The 26667-nt window shown below is 50.1% G+C and overlaps 1 protein-coding gene across 4 annotated transcripts in view; it reads left to right on the top strand.

The window, feature by feature from the left end:
- Window positions 1-26667, top strand: part of FLNA (filamin A) — a 95350-nt gene that overhangs the window by 8106 nt on the left and 60577 nt on the right. For all 4 annotated transcript variants that reach the window (XM_044443627.1, XM_044443629.1, XM_044443628.1 and 1 more), the window contains exons 2-10: window positions 4775-5234; window positions 17045-17293; window positions 17972-18069; window positions 18417-18564; window positions 19094-19212; window positions 19336-19413; window positions 19511-19673; window positions 22684-22884; window positions 23602-23739. In XM_044443627.1, coding sequence (XP_044299562.1) covers window positions 4850-5234; window positions 17045-17293; window positions 17972-18069; window positions 18417-18564; window positions 19094-19212; window positions 19336-19413; window positions 19511-19673; window positions 22684-22884; window positions 23602-23739 — 1579 coding nt within the window. In that variant the 5' untranslated portion in view covers window positions 4775-4849. The remainder of the gene's footprint in view (window positions 1-4774; window positions 5235-17044; window positions 17294-17971; window positions 18070-18416; window positions 18565-19093; window positions 19213-19335; window positions 19414-19510; window positions 19674-22683; window positions 22885-23601; window positions 23740-26667) is intronic.

Here is a 26667-nt window from a genome sequence, read left to right on the forward strand (position 1 = left end):
TTTCCCTGCCAGGCTACTGGCTTTCCGGCTCTCCTTTCTTTCTGCTTGCAAATGGAGGAGGAACATCAACACTGACTTAAGCATGTCTGTCTTTAGACAAGGATAGAGATTTGGTGGCACTTCACATGTCATTGGGCTACAACTCCCATTAGTCGCAGCCAGCACAGCCAATGCTCTGGGGCAATGGGAATGGTAGCCCAACTCCTAGAGGGCTACACATTCTCCATCCCTCCCTGCTTTAGAGTACAACCCTGAAGGACAGGCCAATATTTATCACACCCTCCAATAGAAAAGTAGAATTGCCTAAGGCCACCTAGTGAGTTTGTGTCTGAGCTCAGACTATTTGAAACAGGGAGGCCCTAATCCATAGCTCTGGATCTTTTGTCTGCAATTTGGGTCATCAGACACAAAAGTGGGTGGGGATCTTGGACCCTTAATGGTTGCACAGATGGCAGAATTGCAGTAGCTGCATCTTGCATGACAAGCTGTACCTGCTGACAGTCCCTCTTCCGCAGCCTCCTGTCCTCTATTGCACAAGGCCACCCTGCCTTGCTCCATTTGCAGTGCAACACCGGGCTTCAGCCTTCCTTGACCAGGCGCAATGAAAATTGAAAGGGGTGTCACTGAGCATCTGCAGAGTTCCTTGTTCCTCCCACATTCTGCCGCTGAATAGCTTCACCCACCTGCCAGCACATCTGGAATTAGGAGGAAGAAAGCCAAAGTTTAGAAAAGGGGTAGGAATCCTGTGACTGTATTGGATTTAAGTCCCCATTAGCCTAAGCCAGCATGATCAAAGGGTAAGGGAAGATGGAAACTGTTTCCAGGATTTTATTTATGATTGTATGTATAGCCTGCTTTGTTCTTGCAAGGAGCCCAGGATTGCTTCCGCATCCACCTCTCACGAGAGTGCCAAAGTCATCCAAGGAGCTTCAGGGCTGAGTGGGGACTAGAATCCGCATCTCCCATGTCCCAGTCCAGTGACATATCTGAAACTTAGGCCCCCTGGTTTACAAGGCCTACGTTTCTGAGCCCTACCACAGCTTCTAAGAATACCGTATTTAAGTTCTTCTGCCAAAATTCCCTAGCCATGGGCCCTCCTTCTGCACATGCACGCACCCATCATCCCCTCTACTCTGCCACTGCCCCACCCCCACCCCTGGAGCCCTTTCAGATGAGGAAGTCTCAGGGTGGGGTTTGGGAGCTGGTACAGAATGAGAAATTTCAAAACCAATCTCAGGAAGTCTGGGCGGGGTGTACGTTGCTTCGGCAAAGTCGTTGGCGGGGGCAGCTCTGCTGAATCACGGGTGCGCGGGCACGAGCAGCACGGAGCCTGGAACCGGGCAGCGCGTGCCTGCACGTGGCCCACCGCCAAACACACCCTTAGGCACGTGCCGCTCTGCCAGCAGAGGGCGATCTCGTGCAGCTCTTCAGCTGCTTAGCAGGAGGATGCTGCTGATCTTGATCAGGACTTGGAGCGGGCATTAAGCATTCTCCCGCCCTGGGTCCTGAGGACATCCTTTTGGTTCTGAGTGGGATGCTGAATTGCAGCTGCCCTCCCAACAGGCACGTCGTTCCTGCATTCCTGCACAAAAAATGCTGCACGGAGTTCGTCGAAAATACCAGGTGCATGCAAAACCAGAGCCAGCTGCATGTTGCCCAGTGTGAGTTACACTTAGAGTAGACCTATTGAAATGAAAGGGACCTAAGCCAGTCATCGCTAAGATAAATCCCATTCATTTGAGCAGGAATGAAATTAGGTACAACCCACAGAGTACAAGGCCAGCCCCAGATGGGAGGCTGGCCTTTGAGAGCCAATGTGACATGGTGGTTAGCACACTGGACTGGGACTCAGGAGACCTGGGTTCTAACCCCACTTGTTTGGTGACTTCACTCATTCTTGGCCTAACCTACCTCACAGGGTTGTTGTGAGGATAAAATGGAAAGGAAGGCTACACCCTCTTGGGCTTTTTGTGAGGACAGAAAAGATGGGATATATATTCATCCTGATAAATATGTGTTTGGGGAGAAAGTCCAAATCGTCTACCGCATGCTCCACCAATTAACATGGGGCACAGACCACAATGGAACAATCTTACACCAGTCCCATGGAAACGAATGGGAGCTACATAGGAGTGTGACTGAGCTGTTATGCTGTAGGCACACGGAGAAATGTCCTGATAAACTGAGCCCAAATCTGTGTCTCCCCTCACATCATACTGATGAAGGTTCATGACTGCCCCCCCCCCCCCGAGGTCAAGGCCCCCTGCCAGCTCATCTCTTGGTAGCATGTTATGGGAGACCAGAATCAATTGGCAATGCTGTGGCAAGAATGCAAGCAAGCTCTGACTAAGATTAGCCTGGTGTACTCTCCTAGCCCAGGGAGGGAAGAGGGTGGGATGAAGCAAAGGTAAGATGGTATCCATTAGCACTGGCTGGAAAAAGAGCCTACCAGAGGGGGAGGAACTATACCAGCCAGAGCAGCCAGCAACCTTATGGATGGTCAGACAGGAAAAACTCATGTAATTCCCTGCATGCCCCAGCAGGAACTGTTCCCTGACAGAATTGATGAGTTGACCCCTGTATCAAGGCAGCTTCCCACAAACTCCATTTTGTTGCACTGAGTTAATTTTCTAAGAAGTAGAGCTGCCGAGAGTTTCCCTCTCCTTGAAAATCAGACACATTGAACAAAAGCTGATGGCCGTAACGTTAGTCTCTCTGCCATTTTCACGGTTACAGTTGATGCTCTGGAACCTGAAAATGATGATGCCCTTTAACGAGTGGACTCTGCACATGCCCAGAAGCAACTGAAGTCTTTATTGAGAAATTAGGGTGTTGAATGAAAACAAATCATTCGCCGGAGAAGGCCAATGCTTTGGGAAGGCTTCGCATGGAACCCTTGGGCCTCAGTGCCTCTGCTGCATTCATTTCTCTTACTTGTGCCAGGATTCTAAGCCTCAGAACAAAGGCAACTCGATCTTGTGTATTGGTTGAGTGTGTGTGTGTGTGAGAGAGAGAGAGAGAGAGGGAGGGGGGGGGAGGGAGGACGGGGGGGGGCAGGCTGGAAGGGTGATGGTGACAAGATGAGAGGGCTCCATCAGAGTCTTGAGGATGGGGTCTGGCAGAAGGAGCAGATAAAAGATTCCCCTGATCTTGCATAGATGGGACTTGGCCCGGGAACACGGAGCCACCCAGCCAGGTAGACGCACTCGCAGGCCCGCTACCAGTTGAGTTTCCATCGCCTGGAGGTTCTCTGGGGAGGGATTCCCCCCCTCGTGTCTTTTTCTGCGCTGGGCCGGGCCGGGCCGGGTGTGGAAGCTCGAGGGGAGGAGGCGACTTCCCAAGGGGGCAGCTCCCATTCGGCGGGGCCTCACCGCGCAGGAATTCGGGAGACGTGCGCTTACTGGCCCGGCGGTGTTCCTCTGGCGCCTTCCAGGTGGGGGTGGCTGAGCCACTCTAAATCACCCAAACGTCTGAATCCCTCAGCTTCAGATCTGCCTTCCTAACTGGGCAAGTTTCGTTTTTCCTCCTGTATAGGTTGAGTGCTGCAGGGTGCGTGGCTGCGGGTGTACATGTTCTTGTGCGTAAAACCCAACCCTGGCAGCAATGGGGACGGGAGCTAGGCCAGGCAATGACTTCTCTTCCCGTTTCTGCGATTCCTCAATGCCCCCTACCCTCCCCCCAGAGCAGTACCCCAGTCTTCGAGCCTGGGGCTTGCAATCCTCCGCCTTGAAAAAAAGGTGAGAGCAGCCGCCAAGAAAAAGACGACCAGTCTCCATTCATTCCCCAACGCGACTCCCTCTCTCCAGTACCGCCCTCTTTTCTACGGCGTGGAAGAATCAGTGAATGCTGCGCCTAGATGAGTGTTGGCTCGTGAGTCAGTTTGTGTGATTTCCCAAATCGGACTCTCTTTTTGCTCACTTCCCTCTTGGAAAGTCTGTTCCCTCACGCCCCCGCCCCCCAGGCCGCCGTCGCAACAAACCGAGAACCCACGGCAAGGGCTCGGCATCGTTTTAACTCTCACCCAGGCCTTCTTCCACGTCTCTACTGTCGTCAGTTGTCCCTCCTACTCATACACTGCTTCAAGAAAGTCTTCGCCAACTCGCTGCCCTCCAGATGGTGGGCACCAAGTTGGGGATAGTTGCATTAAGAGCATCAGAAGAGAACCCCGCCGGATCGAACCCGCTTTCCGTCCAGCCATTGTGAGCACTCCTATAGGACACTCACACAGGAGGAAAGAGGAGCCGTACACGGCTTCTCTCGCAGCAGCAGCAACAGCTGCCCCTCTTCGGTATTAGACGTGAACTGCCTCGGAACATGAAAGTTCCGCTTGGCATTCTTGACTGACAGAACTAGCCAGTTGTTGGTGGTTTCCTAGGTTTTGCCCTCTTCCTCCTCTTGCGGGATCCCGCTTAGCGGGTGAGGCGAGTGGGCGTTTTTGCAGCCAAGCCCTAAATCCCAATATTTCAGTGGAGACCCTGCTGCGAAGCAAGGAAAGGTGTGCGTTGCACGGACGGCGCTTCTTGCGGGAATTCCTGCCCTGAGAACCGTGCCTGAGGAGCGCGCAACTTGGACGCGCTCGCCTCCTCGCTAGGTGCCCTTCTGGGCAGATTGGTGGCCTCCCTGGTGCCTCAGCATAACGATGCCCCCGGCCCAGTTTTTGCAGCCCCTGCTGCCTGAGGGGACTGTGTGGTGGGGGGGAATGTATGCTCCAGCAACGCCGCCGACTCTGGTGCTACTAACACTCGCAATACCGCTTCCCTCTCCTTTTCTGTAGGATCCTGTGCCTTTAATCCCGGGCCCAACCCACCCAGCGCCGGGGTCCCACCCACACCCAAGCCCAGCCGTTATAATGAGCGGCTCTCAAACGCGGCTCCATCAGGCCGCAGGAGCGGGAGGCGTCGGTGGAGGAGCAGGCGGGAGCCAGGGGGAGGTCGCTGCCGAAATGCCGGCCACCGAGAAGGACCTGGCCGAGGACGCGCCCTGGAAGAAAATCCAGCAGAACACCTTCACTCGCTGGTGCAACGAGCACCTCAAATGCGTCAACAAGCGCATCGCCAACTTGCAGACGGACTTGGGCGACGGGCTGCGCCTCATCGCGCTGCTCGAAGTGCTGAGTCAGAAGAAGATGGGGCGCAAGTACAATACGCGCCCCACTTTCCGGCAGATGCAGCTAGAGAACGTGTCGGTGGCGCTGGAGTTCCTTGAGAGGGAGAACATCAAACTGGTCTCTATTGGTAAGTCTCGTCCGCGGGCGGGGGGGGGCACAGATTGTGGGAGAAGGGCGAAAGAGGGGAGTCGAAGCGACACCCAGAAAGGGATGAGGTGCCTGCAGGAGGGTGGGGCGGGGTCGATGCTCCCAAACCAGCTTTCTCTGCAGGGGTCTTTGACAAAGATGGGGGGATTCTGCGAGCAGCTGGCCTTGGGAAGGCACCGTGATGCCCCTCGCTGGCGAGACCCAGGTGGAGAGGAGAGGGGCTCCCTTCGAAGTCCTTCCAGTCAGCGGGGGCGTGCGCCACTTCGCGGAGGACGCGCTCGGGCGCTTGGGCTTGTCTGGGGGGGGGGGCGTTTCTGCAAGCAGGAGGGGTCCTTTACGGAGAAAGTTTGCGTGTGAGCTGTGGGCGGGAAGTAGGCAGAAGAGACTTCACAGGCCGGGTCCTGGCGGAGGGGTGGGGCTGGCCGTCGGTCGCCGCATCTGGGTGTGGTGGGGAGGGTGCCGGGGTGGCGGCTCTGGTTTCAGGCTTTTTGTCTGCGGAAAAGGGGCGATCCCGTTCCCTAGCCCCAGCCTCAAATCGCGCTGGTGCGTCCGCCAGCCTCTCCCGCCTCTCTCCCCGCCCCCGACCCATTCTGGCCTAGCCCACCTTTGCGCGCCGTAACTTCGGAGGAGTCCGCTGACTTCTCTGGAGAGGGGGCGGGGCGCGCGAGGCTTCCAAGCTCCAGATGCTTTTGATTCATCGATGGTTCTGGATGTCTTGCTTTCCCTGCTCACGCAAACCCGCCACCCCCAAGTTCCATGCAAAAGCTCATTTTTCCGGTTGGACCAGCTTTTTTATGTCTCCCTCTTTTTAGCCCCCTCCCCCCACAAAAAAGCTGGTTTGCCGCCAGATCGTGAACAAAGTTGCTGAGAATCTGTGGCTAGAGAGGACATGTGGCCTAGCAGCTGACTTCTGACTCCTGTTACTCGGCTAGTGCGAGTTGGCGGCCCACCTTCGGAGAGCCTTCTGGGGCGCCGTAGGCACGTGATGCCTTTGTCCTCCGCCTTGCGGGGTGTCGCCCTCTGGGTCTTTGCGCGGGTTGCGAGGAGGTGGTTGGGACTGTATCAAGCAGGATGCTGTGTTCTTCCAGCCCTGGGAAATCCAGCTGTACTATAGTGGTATGGTTGCTCATCTGGGGGTTTGTCCCTGGTGGGTGAGCTGCTTTTATGTGCCTTACTATAGCTTTATTACAGGAATGGGGGAAATCTCAAGGAAGCTGGAAGTTTTTGGACCATCAGACACTCAGCATACCCTACCTGTGAGGCCACTGTTCATGCATGATGGGAGCTTAAGTCACAGCAGCAGCAGAGAGCCTTTGATTCCCTACCTGTGTCTTAAGGAGAAGATGAGAAGCTTTAAACCTTTTCCTTGCTAGCCTGGCCCAGCCTTTTGAGTATTAAAGAGATAGGAGGTCCCTCCCTGAATATATCTAGTCTGCTGACAGCTGTGTATACCAGCCTTGGGCAATCTGTGGCCCTCCAGATGGGAGCTGGCATCCAATAACACCTGCAGGGTTGTAGGTTTACCACCCTAGCTATCTGCCTCACTTTGGGAGTGGCTAAAAGGAGTTTAGACTGAATGTAAAGACACCCTATTTCTCCACATGGGGGGTTACCTGCCCATTCCATACAACCTGGCACCCATTACCAGCATTTGAAACAGAAGTTCAAATTGGCAGATCCTGGGATTAAAGAGATGAGAGCAGGTAGCCATGAGCCGCCCTCTGCTGTTGAGATCATTCAGCTTCATGGCATGGTAATATCTGCAGAACATGTGCCTGGAGGTTGCACACTTGGGCAATCTGCAGAGCATCCAAGCTGGTGGCATTTATGGTCTGGGGATCCAGCGAAGGAAGCTAGATGGTGTATTGGTAGATCCCTGGCCACATAGATTTGGACTGATGGGTTTTTAAAATCTCCTCTTAAGGGTGCAGGGAAGCCTTGCTTCTTGCATCATCTCAGGGAAGGCCATGCAAGAAGTGGAGGAAGAGACTCAAGTCTTGTCTGGGTGTGGCCAAAGCTATGCTGTGGCCCCTTAATATGGTCTTGGGGGTGTCCTTGCATCATGGGAGGGCAGCTTGCAGGCCAGTACTTCTGAATGGCCTCAATTCTCAGCACTAGCTGTGCTGGCTATAGCAGAGGGGAATTGTGGTTGATGTTCTCATTGGCTCTCCAGAAATGAAACTGGTTTCATGGCTGTGTTAGTCTTGCATGAGGCTTCAGTGGTCTCTTATCAAGATTAGCAGCTGGGTCTATTTCTGCTCTGGGCATTCTCATTCCTGGGCTTGCTGCAGGGCTATAAATAGCTCACTCCAGGGAAGTGGTCTGGATCCTCTCCAGGGACGAAGCTGTGTCCATAGTGGTCTGGTGGTGGCTCTGCACAGGGGACAAGGGGTATGGCCCCTCTCATTTCAGCAAGGTGTCAGTCTAGGGCAGGAATGGGGACTGTATGGTCCTGAAGGTGGTGTTGGGCTGCAGCTTCCATCATCCCTGACCATTGGCCATGCTGCTTGTAGCTGATGGGAGTGGAGTCCAACCACATCTGGCAGGCCGCATGCCAATCTAGGAGTGCCTCTGTTGGCATAGGGGAAGGGCAAAATGATGTATTAGAGATGTTAAAGCCCTACCATCAACTGCTGCTTATTGACTGATGCAGTGTCTTAGGTCAAGGTGCTGCTACCGATCTGTGTGGTAGGTACCAGGAGGAGTTTTCCCTGTGTTGGCACTCTGATCTTTTCTGCACTTCTGACATCTTGGTTGGATAAAGACTCTGTCTCTGTTTGGGAGGAATGAAAATCCAGTGCACGAGAGCCCTCGCGCGCACTAAACTAGAATGTAGCCTGTACAGTTTGTAACTGAAAGCAGCCCATCCGAATCTGGATATGACCCAATGTGGCGTGGTGGAAAGCATGTTGGACGGGGACTTGGGAGGTTTAGGTTCTGGTCCCCACGTCCGGTGTGCCTTCAGGCCCAACTCTGCCTCGGCTATCTTAGAGTAGTTGAGAGGATAGTGCAGAGAAGGAGAACTTGTCAGCTCCCTTGGTCGCCTTATGAGAAGAAACAAGGCAGGATGTTGGTGCAGCATCAACAGGGATAACACCTGAAGACGCTCCTGGTTACAAGTTGCAGCAGGAGTGTATCAAGCGCCTCCAGGAAAGTGGATGCAGCTGTGACTAGTTCTTGGGTGGTTCAAGAGTCAGGCAGCCCCCTACTTGAGTGGGACTGGACAGACCTGGGTTCTAGTCCTCGCGGGGCCATGAAGGTGACTGCATGACTTTGCGCCACTCGCTCTTAACCACACAGGGTGGCTGTTAGGAGGAAATGGAGGAGGCTGAAACCTTGGACTCCCTGGGGGAAAAGGTGGGATATACATGCGAAAAACAATAAAATCAGCCAGGGCCTGGAGTTGCAGGTGGTCTGGGGTTCTTGCTCATTCAGAGTTGGATGAACTACTTACTGCTGGCTGGGGAGGAGGAACTGTGGCACTGGCGGACTTGCCTTCCTGCAGGGTTCTGCTGTTCCATCACTGGCAAGGAAGATGCCAGGGAATGCTCTTGAGCAGCCCAGCTGACAAGGCTGCATGTGCTCTGCTTCCCCAGATGCCTGGGGGAGGAAGGGGGTAATAGGACAAGCTTGGCTGCAGTGGCATGCATGCTAGCTGAGTGGTAATGTGGCAGTACCTGGACAGACTAAAGGGGTCCTGGGTTAGACAGGGAGGAGGCGCACTGAAGCGGAGATCATCTTCTTTTCCTGCCCACCCCCACCTCCTCTGGATCTGTGGCAATGGAAGGCAGGGAGGGCAGGGGGAGACTGGAATCCAGCCTTGCTCTTTGATGCAGTGAGTCACTGAACCACAGACGCTGACTCAGACCAGGCCTGGCAGCAATTGTTGAGAAGCTGAGGCAGAAAAATATCCATGTCTGCAGGCTAGAAATAGATAGTCCAGGTCTGGGGGCACTCTGTGTGTGTGTGTGTGTGCGCGCGCGCGCGCGCATACGCACGCACCCAGGTGATGGGAAAAGAGCTATATGGTATAAGGAAGCAAGCCCTTGAATGGGGATGGAAGAGGATTGGCCTCCATCCTTCCCTGCGAATATCAGATTGGTTGTGCTGCTCACTGTGGTACCACCTTCTTGGTTTTGGACAAGCAGAAGGGTGGGCTGGAAGGCTGTTCCCTCCTTTCCCCTGGAAGGCAGGATGTAGTGGGGGGGCAGTCTGGGAGAGGGAGGGGCTGGGCCACTGAGCATGTGGAGGGAGGGATGTTCGCTTCCCTCCCCGTGGAAGGAGGATCCTGTTGGGATAGAGGAGCCACTGCCTGCCGGCCACTCCATATAAGGCTAAAAAATGCTGGAGCTGCCTGTGCAGGGCTGGGTGGCTGTGTAGGCGGTGCAGGGCTGGGTGGGGAGGCGGCTGCAATGGCCTGTCATCTCCCTCCCTCCACCCCCAGAAAGTGGTGGGGAGACATGGAGTGCTCAGCGCTGCAGAAAGGAATAGGGAGATCTGGCTCTCCTGAAGCAGAAGTGTGCAATGAGCACGCATCTGAGAGGGTGTGTTGCTTGGCATGCAGTATTCCTGCCATTGGCTTCCAAAAGGGGCAGAAGAGGTGGTAGGGCGCTTGCAAATCTCACCTGCTGCTCCCTTTGGATGCTCCCTTTCGGGTTCCGATGCCTTTCAGACCTCGTGCCTGCTTTGATAATGCTTATTTGGCTGTTCATGGCTTATGCAGTTGAATAGTGCTGAGCCGTTCTCTCCAGCTTTGAGTCAAGCCTGAAGCCAGCCCTTTGAAACTTTCTATAGGCCTCCGTGGGTGCAAAGAGCCAAACAAAAGTGTGTGTGTGTGGAGGGGCTTCAGCTGTTGCTTTCCAGGATGGCTTTAGTTCTGATGCTCATGCAGCCTGCAGCAAGACCATGCGTGGGCACTCCTGATAACCCAGAACTGATAGCAAGGAGGCTGCAACACTCCTCTGCCCAGTTCACAGTTGCTTTGCATGCCAGCCATGTTCCAGACAGATTTCCCTAATTCCCCTTGCTGGTGCAGCTTGCCTTTTTGTCCAAATCATGGTGGCATGGGGTTTGGGAGCACAGCTGTGGGCCATGGTTGAGTTATTTGAGGGTTACTCTCCTCCACAAACAAGTTGTGTTGCCTAGATTTGAATCACATGCCAAGCCAAACCAGTGGAGTGGTTGGGGGAATTGGGCCAGGATGCACAGTGGGGAAATAAGCCACCATGATTTATTATCCTCACTTGGATTGTATGAACTGGCCCACTGCAGATTTCCCCAGCCTGATGGCATCTTGATGTTATGGGCTACAGCTGGTTGAGGCTGATGGGAGTTGTCATTCAGAGCATCTGGAGGGATGACATATTGCTTATTGCAACTGTCTCCTGACCCGGCATCCGGATGTGTTGGACCACACCTCTGAGTAGCCCTAGGCAGCTGTTTGGCCAGAAATATTCAATAGGACATGCATCAAAATACATATGAATGCCTGTCCTCTGGGGCCTCATGCCTTTTGCTCCTTCTTAGCAGGTAATTTTAACTTCTTTGAAGGCAGGGTTCTGTGGAGGCTGTAGAAAAATACAAACTAGAGTTCTGCAAATGATACCTGGGGGAATTCTGTGGCAGGTATCTTCATAATTCTGCTTCCCTTCTGTGGAGGAGGAAGAAAAGCCTGAGCAGCCTCACTGGGTTTGGTGGCTTCCAGATGTTTTGGTTTGCTACTCCCAGTGTTCCTGATCATTGACCTTGCTGGCTGGGACATGTGGAAGTGGGAAGCAGGAAGCTGAAGACATCTGGAGTACACCAGCTCAGGAAGAAAAACTGCTCTAGAGGGTACTGAAGCTAGTCCCTCATGGGTCCTCAAACTACAGCCTGGGGGCCGGATCTGGTCTGCCATGCCCATTTGGATCAGCCGCTTGCGTGCTCGCTGCCGCTCACCTCACCCCATGCATGGGAAAGCAGCGGTGTGCTCACTCAGAGAAAACGATCTCCAAGCGAGCAAGCTGCTCCCTCATGTGCCCACCTCACGGCGTGTGCCCGCCCCTGCTCCTGCCTTGCCTCACCTCCCCTCGCCTCACACCCCCCCGCCTCAGCACGCGTGCCTGCACGCACCACCCCCACCCTGGCCCGTGCCCAGCACCGGCACCACCTTTCTGGCCCCGTGGTGCAAAAGTTTGAGGACCCCTGCTCTAGCTGCTGGAAGCCTTGCTCAGTAGTTTATCTGACTTCTGTGGCTATACTGAGAATTGGGTCCACACATTAACTGTCCTGAGGACTAGAGAGTTGCTTTCATTCTGAATTCCACAACGTATGTTATGTTTTATAGCTCTCATGCATTCTGCAACTGTACTGAGCACTGAGCTCTGTCAGTAAAAGTCCTGGTGGTGACAGTGACATCCTAGGCTTGGTGTTCAGTGGCTGTCAGAATAGTGAACAATAAAAATGGTGACTTGGGGTCCAGACTGCGATGGCCTAGAATTCAGGACCCCAGGTTCTGGCCCTGTTGGAGAAACAGGTTTCATGCCTCTTCCAGTGTGTGTGTGGGGAGGTCAGACAAAGGTGATTTGAACCTCTGAAAGTTACTGCTTAGTTCCCATCTTTTGCCTTGGGGTGTAGATAATCTTTTGTATTCTGAATTGTAGATGCCAGCATGGCACAGCCATGCACAATACAAATCATAAAGTATATCTGCTGCAGCAGAATAAGCAGCATCTGGAGTGCCTCCCCAACCTGATGTCCTGTAGCTGTCTTGGACTAGAGATCCTATCATCCAGGGGCTCATTTATAACTCTGTAGTGGAAGTGTGCTTGTTTAGAAGGCCAGTGCATGCATCGTAGCTCTGTTAGTTAAAACATCAAGCTAGAATTCTGGAGGATCCTGGCCTATCATTCACAAGCAAGGCTTGCTCCATCTTTGTTTCTCCTGCAAGTGCAGCAACTAAACTAACCAGGAACATACCAGGCTGGAAAAGCTTAATCTGAACTGGGGCACTTGCTCCTCCAACAAGCCTGGATTCTGCAACCAACTTCGAACTGAGGCTCATTCAAATCACAATAAGTTGGGAGACTCCCTGTGGATGTAATAAGCATTTCTTGGCTAGCTTGGCTGCTCCTACTTTCAAGAGGAGCCAAGTGGGCAGAGTGTAGTTACACATTTGCTTATGGATGATAGGCCAGGATTTGGAAGAATTCTGATTTTGTGTTTTGTATGAATGTGGTTTGGGCATTTAGCTGTGCATTGTGCAAGACTTGATGGCTTGCCACTAACTCTGAACTGGCTCCTTGCAAAGCATTTTGCACTTAATGTTTTACACTTTTTCCAAGTCACAGGAAAAAAATACAATAACCACCAAAACTGATCAAATAACATTAAAACCAGTGATGTGGAGTGAACAGGTTTTGCCATATTTTGTTTCTGTGTGGTGTAGTGGTTAAGAGCACAAGACTGGGATTCAGGTGATCTGGGTTCTAGTCCCTGTTAAGCCATGGAGCCAACTGGGCAACTTTGGACCAGTCACAGACTCTCAGCCCAACCTACCTTGCAGGGTTGTTGTGAGGATAAGCTGGTCAAGGTGAATGATGCTGATATTTTGAGCAGGGGAAGGTGAATGATGTAAGCTGCTTTGAATTCCTTCAAAAAGGCAGAATATAAATCTAATAAAAATTCTGTTTGACACGTTCATTAGTAAAGATGTATGCTACTGGTAGACAATATTGGGCAAGCATGACAAGTCTCAAGCTGTCATTAATTTTTCAGATGAGATCATCCCTTGCATGCATATGTTAGCATAGATGTATGTCTGAGTGAAATGGAACCAGTAAATACATGGCAGTGAGACTGAAGATCTCCCACTTACCTTATTGGAAGAAAGTTAAAACTTTTGCTGAAACAGAAAGTGATTGTCAACTTATTCACAATTCCTTGGGCTGCTGAATTTAGGGCTCAGTACTATGTCTCACGCCCTCAGTGCATGCAAGGCTCTGAACTTGCAGGGTTCACACATCCTTTGTCTGGAATGAGAGCAGTAATTGTGAACTTGGAAAGCACTTGTTCTGGTTATTAATAGCCATCTGGATTTAGTGCCGGGGAGGGGAGGAGGCTGGGAAGCTGACTGAAATAAGTGCAAGTCTGAGACCCCCACCTCTTCCTCTCCCCACCCACTGGCACTCCCCATTCCCCCCCTCCTCCAAGGTCCCCAGTACTGCCTGAGGGGCAGCAGGCACAGTGCTTTTTATGCAGGCTGTGGATGGGGGAGCGTGCTGAGGACTAGGCCTTCAGAGTCCTGGCCCCATATGTTCTTGTGGTCTCCAAATGGTTTTGGGAGGCCCTCCAGTTGTATGTATGTTAGTGTGTCCACAGTTCTCTGTATTTTTGTTCTGTTTTTAATTTAAGCCATGTACGGGAAGTGCATGCTATTTTGTCTTAACATTTTCACAAGTATTCCTGTCATAATGGCTATTCAGTGTAACATAGCACACTTCATTTTTCATTTGAAGCTTTTAGGTCAAATATTTTTTAATTTACTAAATAACAAGTAAAATAAACGTGCTCTATCAGATCTCTATAGGCCAGGGGTGGGCACTTGTGGCCCTCAGGAAATTTTGGTCCAGCACTTGCAACAGCGCTACCCGGCAGAACTGGTGTAGAAGGATGAAAGTATCTCACATGCCACAAGTTGCCTACTTCTGCTTCATGATGCAAACTGAAAATATACATAAGTGGCCTGCATCATTGGTTAAAAGCAAAACCCCACAGTAGCAGAGGTGCTAACCACCCAGATCGAAGGCCTAGGGAAATAAAACCATTTGTAGCTGGCACGTGTTGGCACCTGGTGCTTGAAATTTGGGTGGGTGATCCAGATTGGGGCACCAGCTCTGAAGTGGCCTTGTTCTTGGTTATTATCAGCCTAATATCAAGTCACAGGGAGCCCCTATTTCGAGTAACTCCAGTGTCCTTGGGGCAGGTTTATATGAGAGTGAGTGGATCTTGAGAATATTCTTGGCCTGAGTCAGACAGATTATGTGGAAGTTATGTCTGGTGTCTTATCTGCAATGGCTCATTCTGGAATCTGATGCCTCTTTATTTTTTAAGTGTCAAGTATATATCTTGAAGAATCCACTTTTTTGATGTGTTTTTGCTGGAACCTTGACATCCACCAACCAGAGTCTGGTACAAAATAAATATATGCAGAATTTAAGAACCCTGAGCCTCCAAATTTGTTTTGGCTACCAAAACTGAATGGAGGTCAATCCTTTCTTGGTTACCTCTGTCCCCTATCCCTATTTTTTCATTTCAGCAGTACAGTATGGGTGAGAGAAACTTTGTTTCTGCTATTGTTAAATAATTGGGATTTTGGCTACCCTAGGAATGCTAGGGTACCTTAGTAGAGTCATATTGGCTTTCTACACCTATGTCAGTAGAGATCTTTGAGAAGAAATAAAATGTGCTTTAAACTTTTATCTTTGCTTGCCCCTGCTTCGGTTTTATTACCTTATCTTCTCTCCAGCAAGTTCAGTCTGACATGCCTGAGGCTGTCCCATCTCTAGGTTAATCTCACAACCAACCCTGTGAGGTAGGTTATGCAGAGAAAGGCCCTTTTTGCCGATCACAACCATGCATCGTGGGTGTTGCCCATGGCGAGCTGGCTGCTTTGCAAAGTACCCATGGCAGGTGATTGTGCTCGGTGAGACTGCCTTGCTCCTTCCTTCCCCCTTGTTCTTCCAGGTGGTTTTGCAGGGGACACCAAAAGGAAGAATGAGTCTCTTCTTCATCTTCCCCACTGTGATTGCCAGTTGATTTTGGGATCACAAACCCAGCTTGTCTCTGTAAACCAGTTCCATGAGAGGATCTCAAATGCTGCAGCGTTTGTGGTTCCCTTATTGGACAACAGTGGACAGCCCCTTCAAAGTGCCTGAAAAAGAAGGATCTTGCAGAGCAGGGGGTGCTCTTTGTGAAGGAAGCCTCCTCCTCGGCAAGAGTCCCCCGTGCCTTTGTTTTCTTGCCTTCTGGGGGCCGGTCATTGAAAACGAGGAGGGGAGAAATTTCTAGCCTGAGCTGGGTGATGTGCAAGGGGTAGCACCTACACATTGCTCCACTTGAAGCTGGGACTTCCCCCATTGCACCAAGGGGCCAGTGGGGAAAGCTGTACCATCTCTGGGTGCAAATACGAGGAAGCCATATGTGGCCCCTCCAGAGTGCTGCTGTGGCAGTTTGAAGATGCAGCTCATTGCTGCCCACTAAAGTGGATGCAGACACTGGTTTTCTAGCAAGCTTCCCCAATCCACCCCCAGAAATCAAGTTTAAAGCAACAAGCCATGATCACAAGTCAAAGTCAGTTGGTGCTTGCAGCAGGGAGAAGGGGCAGCTGCTGCCCCCAGGTGCTGCTTGGGCATGGCTAACAATGACTAGCAAGGTGATTTTGCTCCTTTTGCCAGGCAGCTCACTGGCTACAGTGTCTTGCTCATGGTGGATCACGTCTTCTCAGTTTGTCCCACGTGACAACCCACCATGGGTGACAACAGATCTGCAGCAGCTGTGGAGACTGCAAATGGGTTATTTGAAAAAACAAGCCACCTTTGGTGAAGTGCTTCCTGTTCACATGTTGCAGTAACCCACGCACAATCACAAACTATGGCGGGTTGTCACAACCTTTCTTAGGATAATGAATCATGCAAGGGCATCACCATGAGCAGTACACCTGAGTGGGGAATTTGAATTTGGGTCTCCTGGATCCTGGTCTCACACTCTTAACTCCTGTTTTAGAACAGCTGTCAAACTGGTTCCTAAATTATTCTGCATAATCTGATAGTTCTGAAAAGTACCGCAAGCAGAATGGGCATTAAGAAACCTAGCAGATAGAGAGCAGCAACTGGTTTACCTCACCTTGTCTTTTCACTCCTGGTTTGGGTGGGTGGGGGGGGGGGGAGGCCCGGCCTGGTTCCCACCCTCTAGCAGCTCAGCCAGGAGCTGGCAGGACTGCTGCCTAGGATCCTGGCTAATTGCTTCATGGACTTAAAACTTGACAAGTCAACAAAAACTAGTAACCCATGCCAACATTTTGCTGCCAGCTTGGTGATACTATGCAGGGTCCATCAGCAGCACAAAAGGAGCCCTGGGTAAGAAGAGAACAGCCCTCTAACTGGGCACATGGAAACATACCTGTTTTGCCCATTTGCCTGTGACTTCTGCAAACCTGAATTTAACTAATTATAATTCTTGAGCTCATTTTTTAACTTCTTTAGCCAGTTCCAGTTGTATCTCCCCCACCCAACCTTCATGTACATACAAAAGTATTCCCATGGTTTGTTGGTTTTGTGTGGACTAACTTTAATTCGATGTGTGATGCAGATGGATTGGAACTAAACCTAACAGGGACACTGTTCCTAGGAGTTCCTGGTTTCTTTGCCTCCCATGGGAATTTCAGTGTCTCTGAGACTCTGGCAACAGTGCACATCAGGTTTTGATGTGACAATCGGTGGTGAGGAGGAACATGAGGAATGGGCAGGAGCATATCTATAACGTAGATACAAGTAAAATACTTGAAGCTGTTTATTCCACTGCCTTTTGCATTTTACTGACCAAATACACTGGAAAGTGAGAACGGGACTACATTTCTTAGTGAGCCTCTGGGTCGCATGCTGTCCACATGTTTTTCCATATATTCCCCAAATCCAAGAGCCTAGAAGTTTGTCTTTCTGCAAAAGGAAGGCTGTGCCCAGCTACCCTGTAGCAGGGAAACAGGTTGGATCATTTTCTTGGCAATACTGACCTGTACTTTGGTTGCCCACTCAGACAGCAAAGCTATTGTGGATGGAAACCTCAAGCTGATCCTGGGCCTCATCTGGACACTGATCCTGCACTACTCCATCTCAATGCCCATGTGGGATGAGGAAGATGACGAGGAGGCCAAGAAGCAAACCCCTAAACAGCGACTTTTGGGTTGGATCCAAAACAAACTGCCCCAGCTGCCCATCACAAACTTCAGCAAGGACTGGCAGAGTGGCCGGGCGCTTGGAGCGCTGGTGGACAGCTGTGCTCCAGGTATGGAAAGGACCAACCACCTGTGTGTGTGGTGGGGGTGGGGGGGGAGAATGCCTTTTTTTCTGTGCTCAAAACACTGGCTGCAGCTGGGAGTTCGCCTACTAAGTGTAGACCCTGTACAAGCATCCTCAGCCAAGGGCTGGTGCTTGTAGCCAGATGGATGAGCATTAGGGAAGATGGCAGGCCTGTATGATTGCAGGCCCATGCTCCAGAGTTTCCAACAAGTTAACACCACTGTGCATGCATTCAATTTCATATGAGCCTGTCTTTATCATGGACTGTCTGTGGTATTGATTCTGTGCATCAATAATTCCTGCTGGGAAATCTCTAGATAGCCTAGTCCTTACCTGGTGCATTTGACCACAGCAGAGGCATTTTGGTTCGAGAAATGAAGAAGCCAGATTGAACTTACAGTTTAAAAAAAGCCAATGAAACTGTTGGAACAGATGGTGCTTCATGAATTTGTCAGCTTTAACAATGTCCCAGATGTGCTGGTTTAGGGCTTCCTTTTCTACAAAAGCACATCTTGGTGTTGGTGGGGATGTCTAGAATTAGAGGGTGCCGTGTTACAGTGATTGGAAGTGCAGATATTGCTTACCTTCTTAAAAACTTCTTTGCTTGGCAGAATCTTTTCTAGTGCTTGTAGCTAATGGAGGGATGGGACTTCTCTCCAAACAGGTTTGTGCCCTGACTGGGATTCGTGGGATGCTAGCAAGCCTGTCAACAATGCCCGAGAGGCTATGCAGCAAGCCGATGACTGGTTGGGCATCCCACAGGTAAGTGGTTCATACCTGATCTGTGTGGTACATGCATGCACACTGTTAAATGAGCAAATAGAGGAAGTACATAGTTTTTCATACTTCCAACCAAGGGAAGGGACAATAAGAGTTGAAACACTGTCCCTTAACCCCTGACTATCCACTTTGGGTTCCTCCCCAAAACTTTGGAACAGGCCTTTTCAAGAGCTCCTCTGCCGCTCTGTTGGCTAGAAGCTTGCTGTAAAAAGCAAAACTCTACATTCGTGGGAAGTTATATTACGTGTTGGTTCTGTACTTCTGCCAGAAGTATCCAGAGCTTTGCCCTATCCTACAGCTAGTTGTCTCCTCTCCTCTTCTCTCTGTAGGTGATCACTCCTGAAGAGATTGTGGATCCCAATGTGGATGAACACTCCGTCATGACATACCTCTCTCAGTTCCCCAAAGCCAAACTAAAGCCAGGAGCCCCCCTGAGGCCCAAGCTGAACCCCAAGAAAGCCAGAGCTTATGGGCCAGGTGAGCTGAAGAAGATGAAGATCATCATGTTTTTAAAATCTCTCTTGAGACATGCTCATGATTATCCTGTGATGGTTAGTTTCCCTGCACCCTCGTAAGTTAAGCTGTCCATGTGTAACTTGGTGCTTTCTTGGATAAGTTGGACTCCAGTGCTGCGTTAATGGCAAGATCTAGGCGTGTATGACATTGAGGAACTCTTGACAAGTACAGTGCTTCAGAGCTCTTCTAGATCAGGGTGAACAACTTGAAGGCCAAAATATCTGGGAGGCCACGCTCCTTTTCTGGATAAACTGACATATGCACCTTCAGAGTAAATGGAGGGTAGGACTTGCCCAAGGCTGGCAGTGGGGATGCTGGGTGTCATAGGACTTCCTCTCTGTCTAAACAAGCATTGGTGAGCACCCTTAGCTGTGCTTAGAGTTGAGATGCATTCATGGCCAGGGCACTTTGGCTGCTCTGCCATACTAGCTTTGGTGCCAGGAACCCCAAAGTGGGGCAGTACAGTCAGCCCTGCCTCTGGTTATTTCAGGCATTGAGCCCACTGGCAACATGGTGAAGAAGAAGGCTGAATTCACAGTAGAAACCATCAGTGCTGGCCAGGGAGAAGTGCTGGTATATGTTGAGGATCCTGCTGGGCATCGTGAAGAAGTGAGTAGTTTGGGAAGCCTGTTGTGAATGGTGAGGTTTGCTGGGGATTAGGGTGAGGGAACTGAGGGACCTGTCAGGAATACAAAGGCAGCTCCTGTATGAAACGCAACCAATGTCTTCTAGGCGAAAGTGATTGCCAACAATGACAAGAACCGGACATTCTCAGTGTGGTATGTGCCAAAGGTGACGGGCATCCACAAGGTAAGACTCCTTATTGAGCATAGGTGAGTGGAAGTATATCTGAGCACTGGGCCTTGACCTCTCCATCTACTGTTAACTTCCTTTTCTCTTGCTGCAGGTGACGGTTCTGTTTGCCGGACAGCACATAGCCAAGAGCCCCTTTGAGGTGAACGTGGACAAAGCGCAGGGTGATGCCAGCAGGGTCACTGCCCAGGGCCCAGGCCTGGAGCCCACCGGCAACATTGCCAACAAGACCACCTACTTTGAGATCTTCACCGCTGGTGAGTGGGTAGGGAGACTGAATGGGTGTTGGAATGATTTATGCCAGTCGAAACAGCCAAAGTGATACATGCAATGGATTGTCAAAGGCTTGCTATGAAGTGGGGTGGGCAGAAGGCAGCTCTCCAGACATTTTTGGGCTTCAGCTCCCCAAAATGCTTGCCAGCATGGTCAATGGAATGTTGGGAGTTGAAGTCCAAAACATGTGGAGATTTGCTTTCAGTGCATCCCTGCTCTTGAATTTGAAGACTTTTAAGGCAATGAAGAAGTTTATCTCTTATGGACATCTCTCTATATGGATTGAATAGTGGTGGTTTGGGAAGCATCAACACCACAAGAATGTTGAATATTTCTACCTCATAAGTACATAAGAAGAGCCGAGCTGAAATCATCAAAGGCCCATCTAGTTCAGCAACTAGCTGCCTACACAAAACTCATGACGCAAGTACAAAGGCATTCCTGTCCATGTTCCCCAGCACCTTGTGTACACAGGGCTACTGCCTCTGTTACTGGATGTAGTGTACAGCTTTCAGAATTAGGGCCATTGATATAGAAATTTTTGGAGAAGAACACTTCCTCCACCCCTTTAAAGCCACCCAAGTCAGTAGCCATCGGGACAGCTTGTTTCAGCAAATAATTTAACTATGCAGTACTGAGTGATCAAATCCTTCCTTTTATCAGCCCCGAATCTCCCATTCATCAAGTTCATGCTTTCTCATATGTCTGAAGATGGGTTAGTTTGCTTGCGTTTAGACAGGATTTTTAAGTGAGTCTTCCCAGCTGCCAGCCTGTTACCTGGTATAATAAATGGGCTGCAGTTTCTAGGGAGTGGCTGGAGGGAATCCTTCTTAGGTGCAGTGCTTGTGGTCAATATTATGCTTGCTTCATCCAGCATATGGTGGAGCAGAGGGACAGTAAAAGACCCAGTTGTTGTTAATATTAGGGATATATTTGCAAGGTTCCTTCCAAACATTTGAGCAAATCTTCCATGTGTTTTAAGTCAGTGGAGAGTCTAACCTACCTTGTGATACCTTATTGAACTTGGCAGAATGCAAACTTAAACAATGATCCAGGATATACAACAGTGTTTGGACAAGACCAGTTATCTCTGCAAATCCCATCTTATCCAAGAATGTTAACCTCCTAGGAACCGGTTTCTTTACTTACCTGGCTTGAAATGTGGTGGTTCTTTTCCCTTCAGGCAAAAGCTGATTTCCTTGTCCCAATAGACCTTGACAAACAATTGATCTCTTGTCTTGGTGTTGCTTTTTATGCATTGCTGGTTGTGTGAAAAGCCTCTGAGTCATCCGAGGCTGAAGATGAACACTGTCAAAAGCTGCTTTCTAAGCAGTCTGTGTGAATCGCTTGCTGCATCCTCCAAGCGTGAACATCTCTGGCTAAATGCCAGCTGCAGCCTGGCTGGTGCTAAATAGAGCAGAACTTGCTTCCCACAGTCACCGGACCAAAGGGGTCTTCTAGACAGATGTATATTTTCTTTCAAAAATAGGGCTGACCATAAGCCAAAGGGAAGAAGCTTGAAACAAAGCACACTGAACAGGGTGTTTCACAGCATGGTTCTTTCTGGTGTGAAAGCAACTGCAAACTGAAACTTTTGTTGGGCTTTTCTTCTTAATTGTGAGATGGGTGACTTCGTATATCTCACAGATACAGCAAACACCAAATGTAATGAAATTATATAAATGGTAAGCCCAGGGCAGTTTAAAAGGTTGCTATCTGCCTAATTTGTGTAGATCAAGCAAAAATGGTATAATACCTCTTTTAAATAGCTTTGTTACCCATGCAGGGCAGACCTTTTCCACTGCAGTTTTCAGCTGCCATAGTGGCTTAGTCTTGCGCTAAGCATTGGTCATGTAGATGCTTGAAGCCATAAGGACTAGGAACTTTTTTTTAAGGATATTGAGCTTTGTACCAAAGTTTAATTCTGCATTTAGCATAGGACAGTATAAAATGTATATTCAGCTATCTCTTCTTCCTCTCCCCAACACTGTACTAGATTAGCTGAGTTGAGGATATGTACTGTGTTGTGGGGGGGGTGGCATTCTCAGCATTTGAATCTAAAATATGGGATTGGATCCCCTGTTAAGCAGCAGTTCTAAAGTCCCTCCCCTTCCAGCCAGCTGCAAGCACTGTCTGATCAAGCTTCTCATACACCTTCCAGAAAACAGTTATTAAAACCAGCCCGACAGTGCGGCATGGAGACAGTCTTTACATGGATATTCTTAATTTTTTTTTTTTTTTTTGTCCAACTCTGTTTCTGGATCTCTCAAATTGTGGGGACTGGTCAGTGTTCCTGCAATAAAAGGAGGATTTTAACAAGGATTCTGCAGGCTGAAAAATATGACCAATGGTCAGCTGTGTCAGGCATACATTGAAGTGCTAAGTTTATGCAAGAAGTGCTAGCATAGGCAACCATCATTTCCTGATGAAGCTTTGACTTCTGGAGCTTGGCATCTACTCAAAAATGGGAGGCTGAGAAGTTTACTTTTGAAAGGTGCCGTTCCCAGGAATCCAGTGATCACAGAATATTCCATACCCAAAGCTGCTTTTAAGACAGAGCCAGAGTGGGCTTTCCCAACCTGATGCCTTCCAGATGCTTTGGACTTCCCCATCAGCCCCAGCCAACATGGCCAGTGGTCAGGAATGCTGGTCTTTGTAGACTTACATTCTAGAGGCGCTGAAATATTTCAGTTTGTCCTGAAAGATGTTGGGATTAGAACCCACAGCCCCGGGGCCAAGGTCAGTCAAGGCTCTTGGCAGTAGGAAGATGTATCTTTGTGCTGAAATGAAGGTGGTTGGGGTTTCTCCTGAAAGATGTGGACTTTGGGTCTGTTGCCACCACCTCCATAGGAGTTATGGAGGGGGAAGAGTCTTAAAATGTTTTGAAAATAACCTTTAAAATCCAATTATAGAGCAAAGGATAAGCAAGGGAACAGTACCTGTGACCCCTGTACCATTTTCTCCATCTTCTCCCTCTCCCCCCAAAAAAAACAGGGGCAGGTGTTGGCGAGGTTGAGGTCATCATCCAAGATCCTACGGGCAAGAAAGGGACGGTCGAGCAGCAACTGGAAGATAAAGGCAACAGCACATACCGCTGCACCTACAAGCCCACGCTGGAGGGCACCTACACCATCTACATCACCTTTGGGGGGCTTCCCATCCCTCGCAGCCCCTACACAGTCACTGTGGGCCAGGGTGAGTCCTCTGTTGCTTGCCAGGCTTGTTGGCAGGCCTCTCTTGTCCTTAACCCCACTGCCTCTGCTTGGTTGCCTCTTTGTGGCCGGAAGGGGGAGATGCTCTGTCCTGCGCTAACCTCTGTCCTCTCCTTTCTGCCTACCTCCTCCTGTCCTGGCCAGTTCTTCTCTGCTCTGTCCTCTCTTCTCTGAGGAGCCATCTTCCTGGGACTCTGCTGGCACCCATCTCCTGCCATCTGCTCGGCGCCTGGACCCAGGGCCAATGGTACTTCACGCTGCAGGGATGGGTGGGGGTCTGTGGCAAGGGTGCATGCCGGCTCTTCCCCCAGAGCACAGCCACCTTGGCTTGAACTCTCACTGTCCCTTTTCACAGTAGGGGAGAGAACAGAAGGCTTAGCATGATTTCGTTTGAAGGTGTCTATTGTACTGATGCCCCACCTTGTTTCCCTGAAGGAGCCCAAGGCAGCTTACTTAATCCTCCTGCACTTTCCATCCTCACAACAGCCCTGTGAGGTAGGCTAGGCTGAGAATCAGCGGCTGTCCCAGCGTCAGCCAATGAGCCTCATGGCCAAGCAGGCACTTCTTAGACCAACACTTCTGTCACTGCACCATGCTGGCTCTTAGTGACAGTCTGAAAGACTGGCTTCTCATCTGGCTCTAGATGGAGCCTGCATGGTGGTAGTCCCACTCACCTACCTTCCCCTCTCTGCTGCTGCAGCATGTAACCCCAATGCCTGCCGGGCTGTGGGCAGAGGCCTGCAACCAAAGGGTGTCCGGGTGAAGGAGACGGCGGACTTCAAGGTCTACACCAAAGGCGCTGGCAGTGGGGAGCTCAAGGTTACAGTCAAAGGGCCAAGTAAGTTTGTATGTGCATGTGCATGCTTCCCTATCAGGGATTCACCTTAAAGTGAGGGTGGGTGGGACTTGGACTTCCCCAGAAGCCCTGTCCTCTGATCTGCTCCATTGCATGACTGCGGCATTGTTTACACTCACTTGCATTTTCTGTATGTCCAGAAGCATTGCTGGTGCTGGTGTTATGAGGCAGATTACTAGTTTGTATGGTATTGCCCAGCTAAGAGGCAACCAGTATGCAGTGAGACCCATCTAGCCAATGCTGCTTCCTTGACCTAGTGCCCTTCAGATGCCTTGGACTACAACTCCCAGCATTCTTGACCACTGGCATTCTACCTGGGGCTGAAGTCCAGAACATCTAGAGGGTGTCAGGTTGGGAAGGTTGGGACTAAGGCTTGCCGGGAGCTAGTGGGAAACACAAAGTGCTCTGAAAGGGAGGGACATTTTAGTGACTTAAACTTTATTTAAAAGGAAGTTACTTTGGCTGGAGCCCTGGTAACTCCCTCTCCACTGGGTTACCAGCTTGTGTGCCACATAGTTCTCCCCAAAAGGGGCCAACTATCTCATGGACTATCTCATGAACCTAGAAGCAAAGAGAATTGCAACTGCAGTGTGCTTCAAAGAGACAAGAACATGGTGCCTTTTCAGAAGGCTGCACACATTAACTCTCCTCATGACTGAGGCCTTAAAAGCCTTTAGTTGCCCGCAGCTAATGTTACTCTGAAATATGAGAACTCCCAGGCCTGTTCTGTTTTCTGTCTAATTCTACAGTGTTTTGAAATTGTTGGTTCTGAAATGTGCCCAGTGAATGAGACTGAGGGAGTGTGAGAGGGTTCATGTAGTTAAAGCCAAGTAGGCCTTGGCCAGGTCAGTGCCTGGAAGAAGACCAGTTTCTGGCAATGCAGCAGAGACTTTTAATGCCTTAAATGTAGTAACTGCTTCTTGATGACAAAACGTAACTGTCTCCTCGGTCTCTTTGCCCCAGGAAACGTGAGCACAGCAAACAGGAGAAGCTGCCTTCAAGCCCCATTGTCTGCCCTTGGGCTGCTTGAATTCTTGGGTTTGTGGCAGGAAATGCCTCTGAACACAAGTGTTAACTGGCTTGTGGGGAGCCAAACACCCTAGTATTTCTGCTTCTCCACAAGCAATGAAGTGTTGCAGGACAAAAAAACAATGCTATTCAGTACTTTTCTGGAGTGAAGGGGGTGAAATTGCATGGGGGCTCTTAATTGGTGAGCGCTGCTGGTAGAGAGCATAGTGAGGGCGTGTCTTGGCTGGAAGTGGAGGTTTCTGTAGCACAGAAGTATGTGAATGATGGAGATAATAATTTGACAGTCATGACCCTGGGTTCAGACAGTGTGCAATTCAGTGCAGGGTTGGGCAATTAGGCCCGAGGCAGTTTGAGAAGCCCAGTGCTGTTATTGGAGCCAAAGAACCTGATCTCTTCCAGTTGGAAGATAAAAATCTTGAGACTGTAGCTGCAATTTATTGCTCTGGCGGCTCCATCCTTCAAAAAACATTCAGAGTTGCCCTGTGTTGTCAGTAAGGAATGTTACCACATCCGGAATCCTTGGATTGCCAAAGAGCAAAGCTGCACTTCAGCAAGCTGAGGATGTGTCTGTGGGAAGCTTGTGTGATCACAGGCGATTCTTGTGGAGTGTGGGTGAAAGCTAAGGCCACAGTTCCTAAAACACAAGAAAGCACAACTGGGGTGTTGAGGGGGAGAGTGGGTTGTCTCCATCCAGCCCAGAATGAGGTTGAAGAGGGTAGGTTAAGGCTGTGAGAGAGTGACTGCTGCTCAGTAAGTGGGTGTTTGAACCCAGGACTCCCTGGCAGCGGTGTTGGACTTGCTCCCACATAGCACACAACAAGCTGTTGTGTCACCTTCAGTAAGACAGAAAGATGCACATGAGGTGGTTCTGTGGTGAATGTGATTAGCTGGCAAATAGATGGGCTGGCTTTCTGTATATTTGAATGCCTGTGTCCCTCGAGCACAGCTCCTGGCCTGAGGAATTTGGCCACATAAGGACAAGTAATGAATCATGCCCTTCCTGCAAGTCAGAGTGCATAGATAACACTCAAGACAGGTCAGATTGTTATGAACAGAATGTAACTGAGGTAGAAAAATCACACACACATCTCCCCTTTCCCTTATTTATTTAGACTTACTCATTTATTTAAAGCTTTTCTATCCCATTCCCTACAAATGTCTCAGAATGAATTATATCCCATTCATTAGCGCAGAGCTCTCAGTACAGTTAATGGTCAGTAAGTAAATAAGTAACTCTTAGCTGTAAATAAAAGCATTACGCAAATACGAATTTAGTGCAGTTTTCATGATACCCAAAATTGGCTCCTTGAGGTAGCTTCCTCTGTGTCCGCCATTACATAGAAACACAGAAAGAGAGTGAGTTAGAAGGGGGTCTCCCAGGCCATCTAGTCTGACCCCCGGCTCCAGCTGGCTCCACTCACGACATGCCCACCATGTGCATGTCCAGCCTGTCTTTGAACACCCTCACCAATGAGGCCTCAACCACCTCCCGTGGAAGCCCATTCCACACCCTCAGGGTCCTGACTGCCAGGAAGTGCTTCCTGGCATCCAAATGGAACCTTGGCTCCCTGAGCTTTGCTCCATTGGAGCGCGTCCTGCCTTCTTCTGCAGGGGAGAACAGGTCTCTACCCGTCTCCATGTGACATCCCCTCACATACCTGTATGTCGCCAACATATCCCCTCTGAGTCTCCTCTTCTCCAGGCTGAAAGGCTGAAGAGACCCAGTTCCCTCAGTCTCGCCTCATACCCCATCCTCTGCAAACGGGCCACCAACCTTGTGGCCCTATGCAGCACTGACTCTAACCTGGCTATATCCTTCCTGTAATGATGGGCCCAAAACTGAGCACAATACTCCAGTTGCAGGCGCACCAGAGTCATATA

The sequence above is a fragment of the Varanus komodoensis genome, unplaced genomic scaffold (genome assembly GCF_004798865.1).
Source record: "Varanus komodoensis strain SLA01 unplaced genomic scaffold, ASM479886v1 scaffold42, whole genome shotgun sequence".
Taxonomy (NCBI): domain Eukaryota; kingdom Metazoa; phylum Chordata; class Lepidosauria; order Squamata; family Varanidae; genus Varanus; species Varanus komodoensis.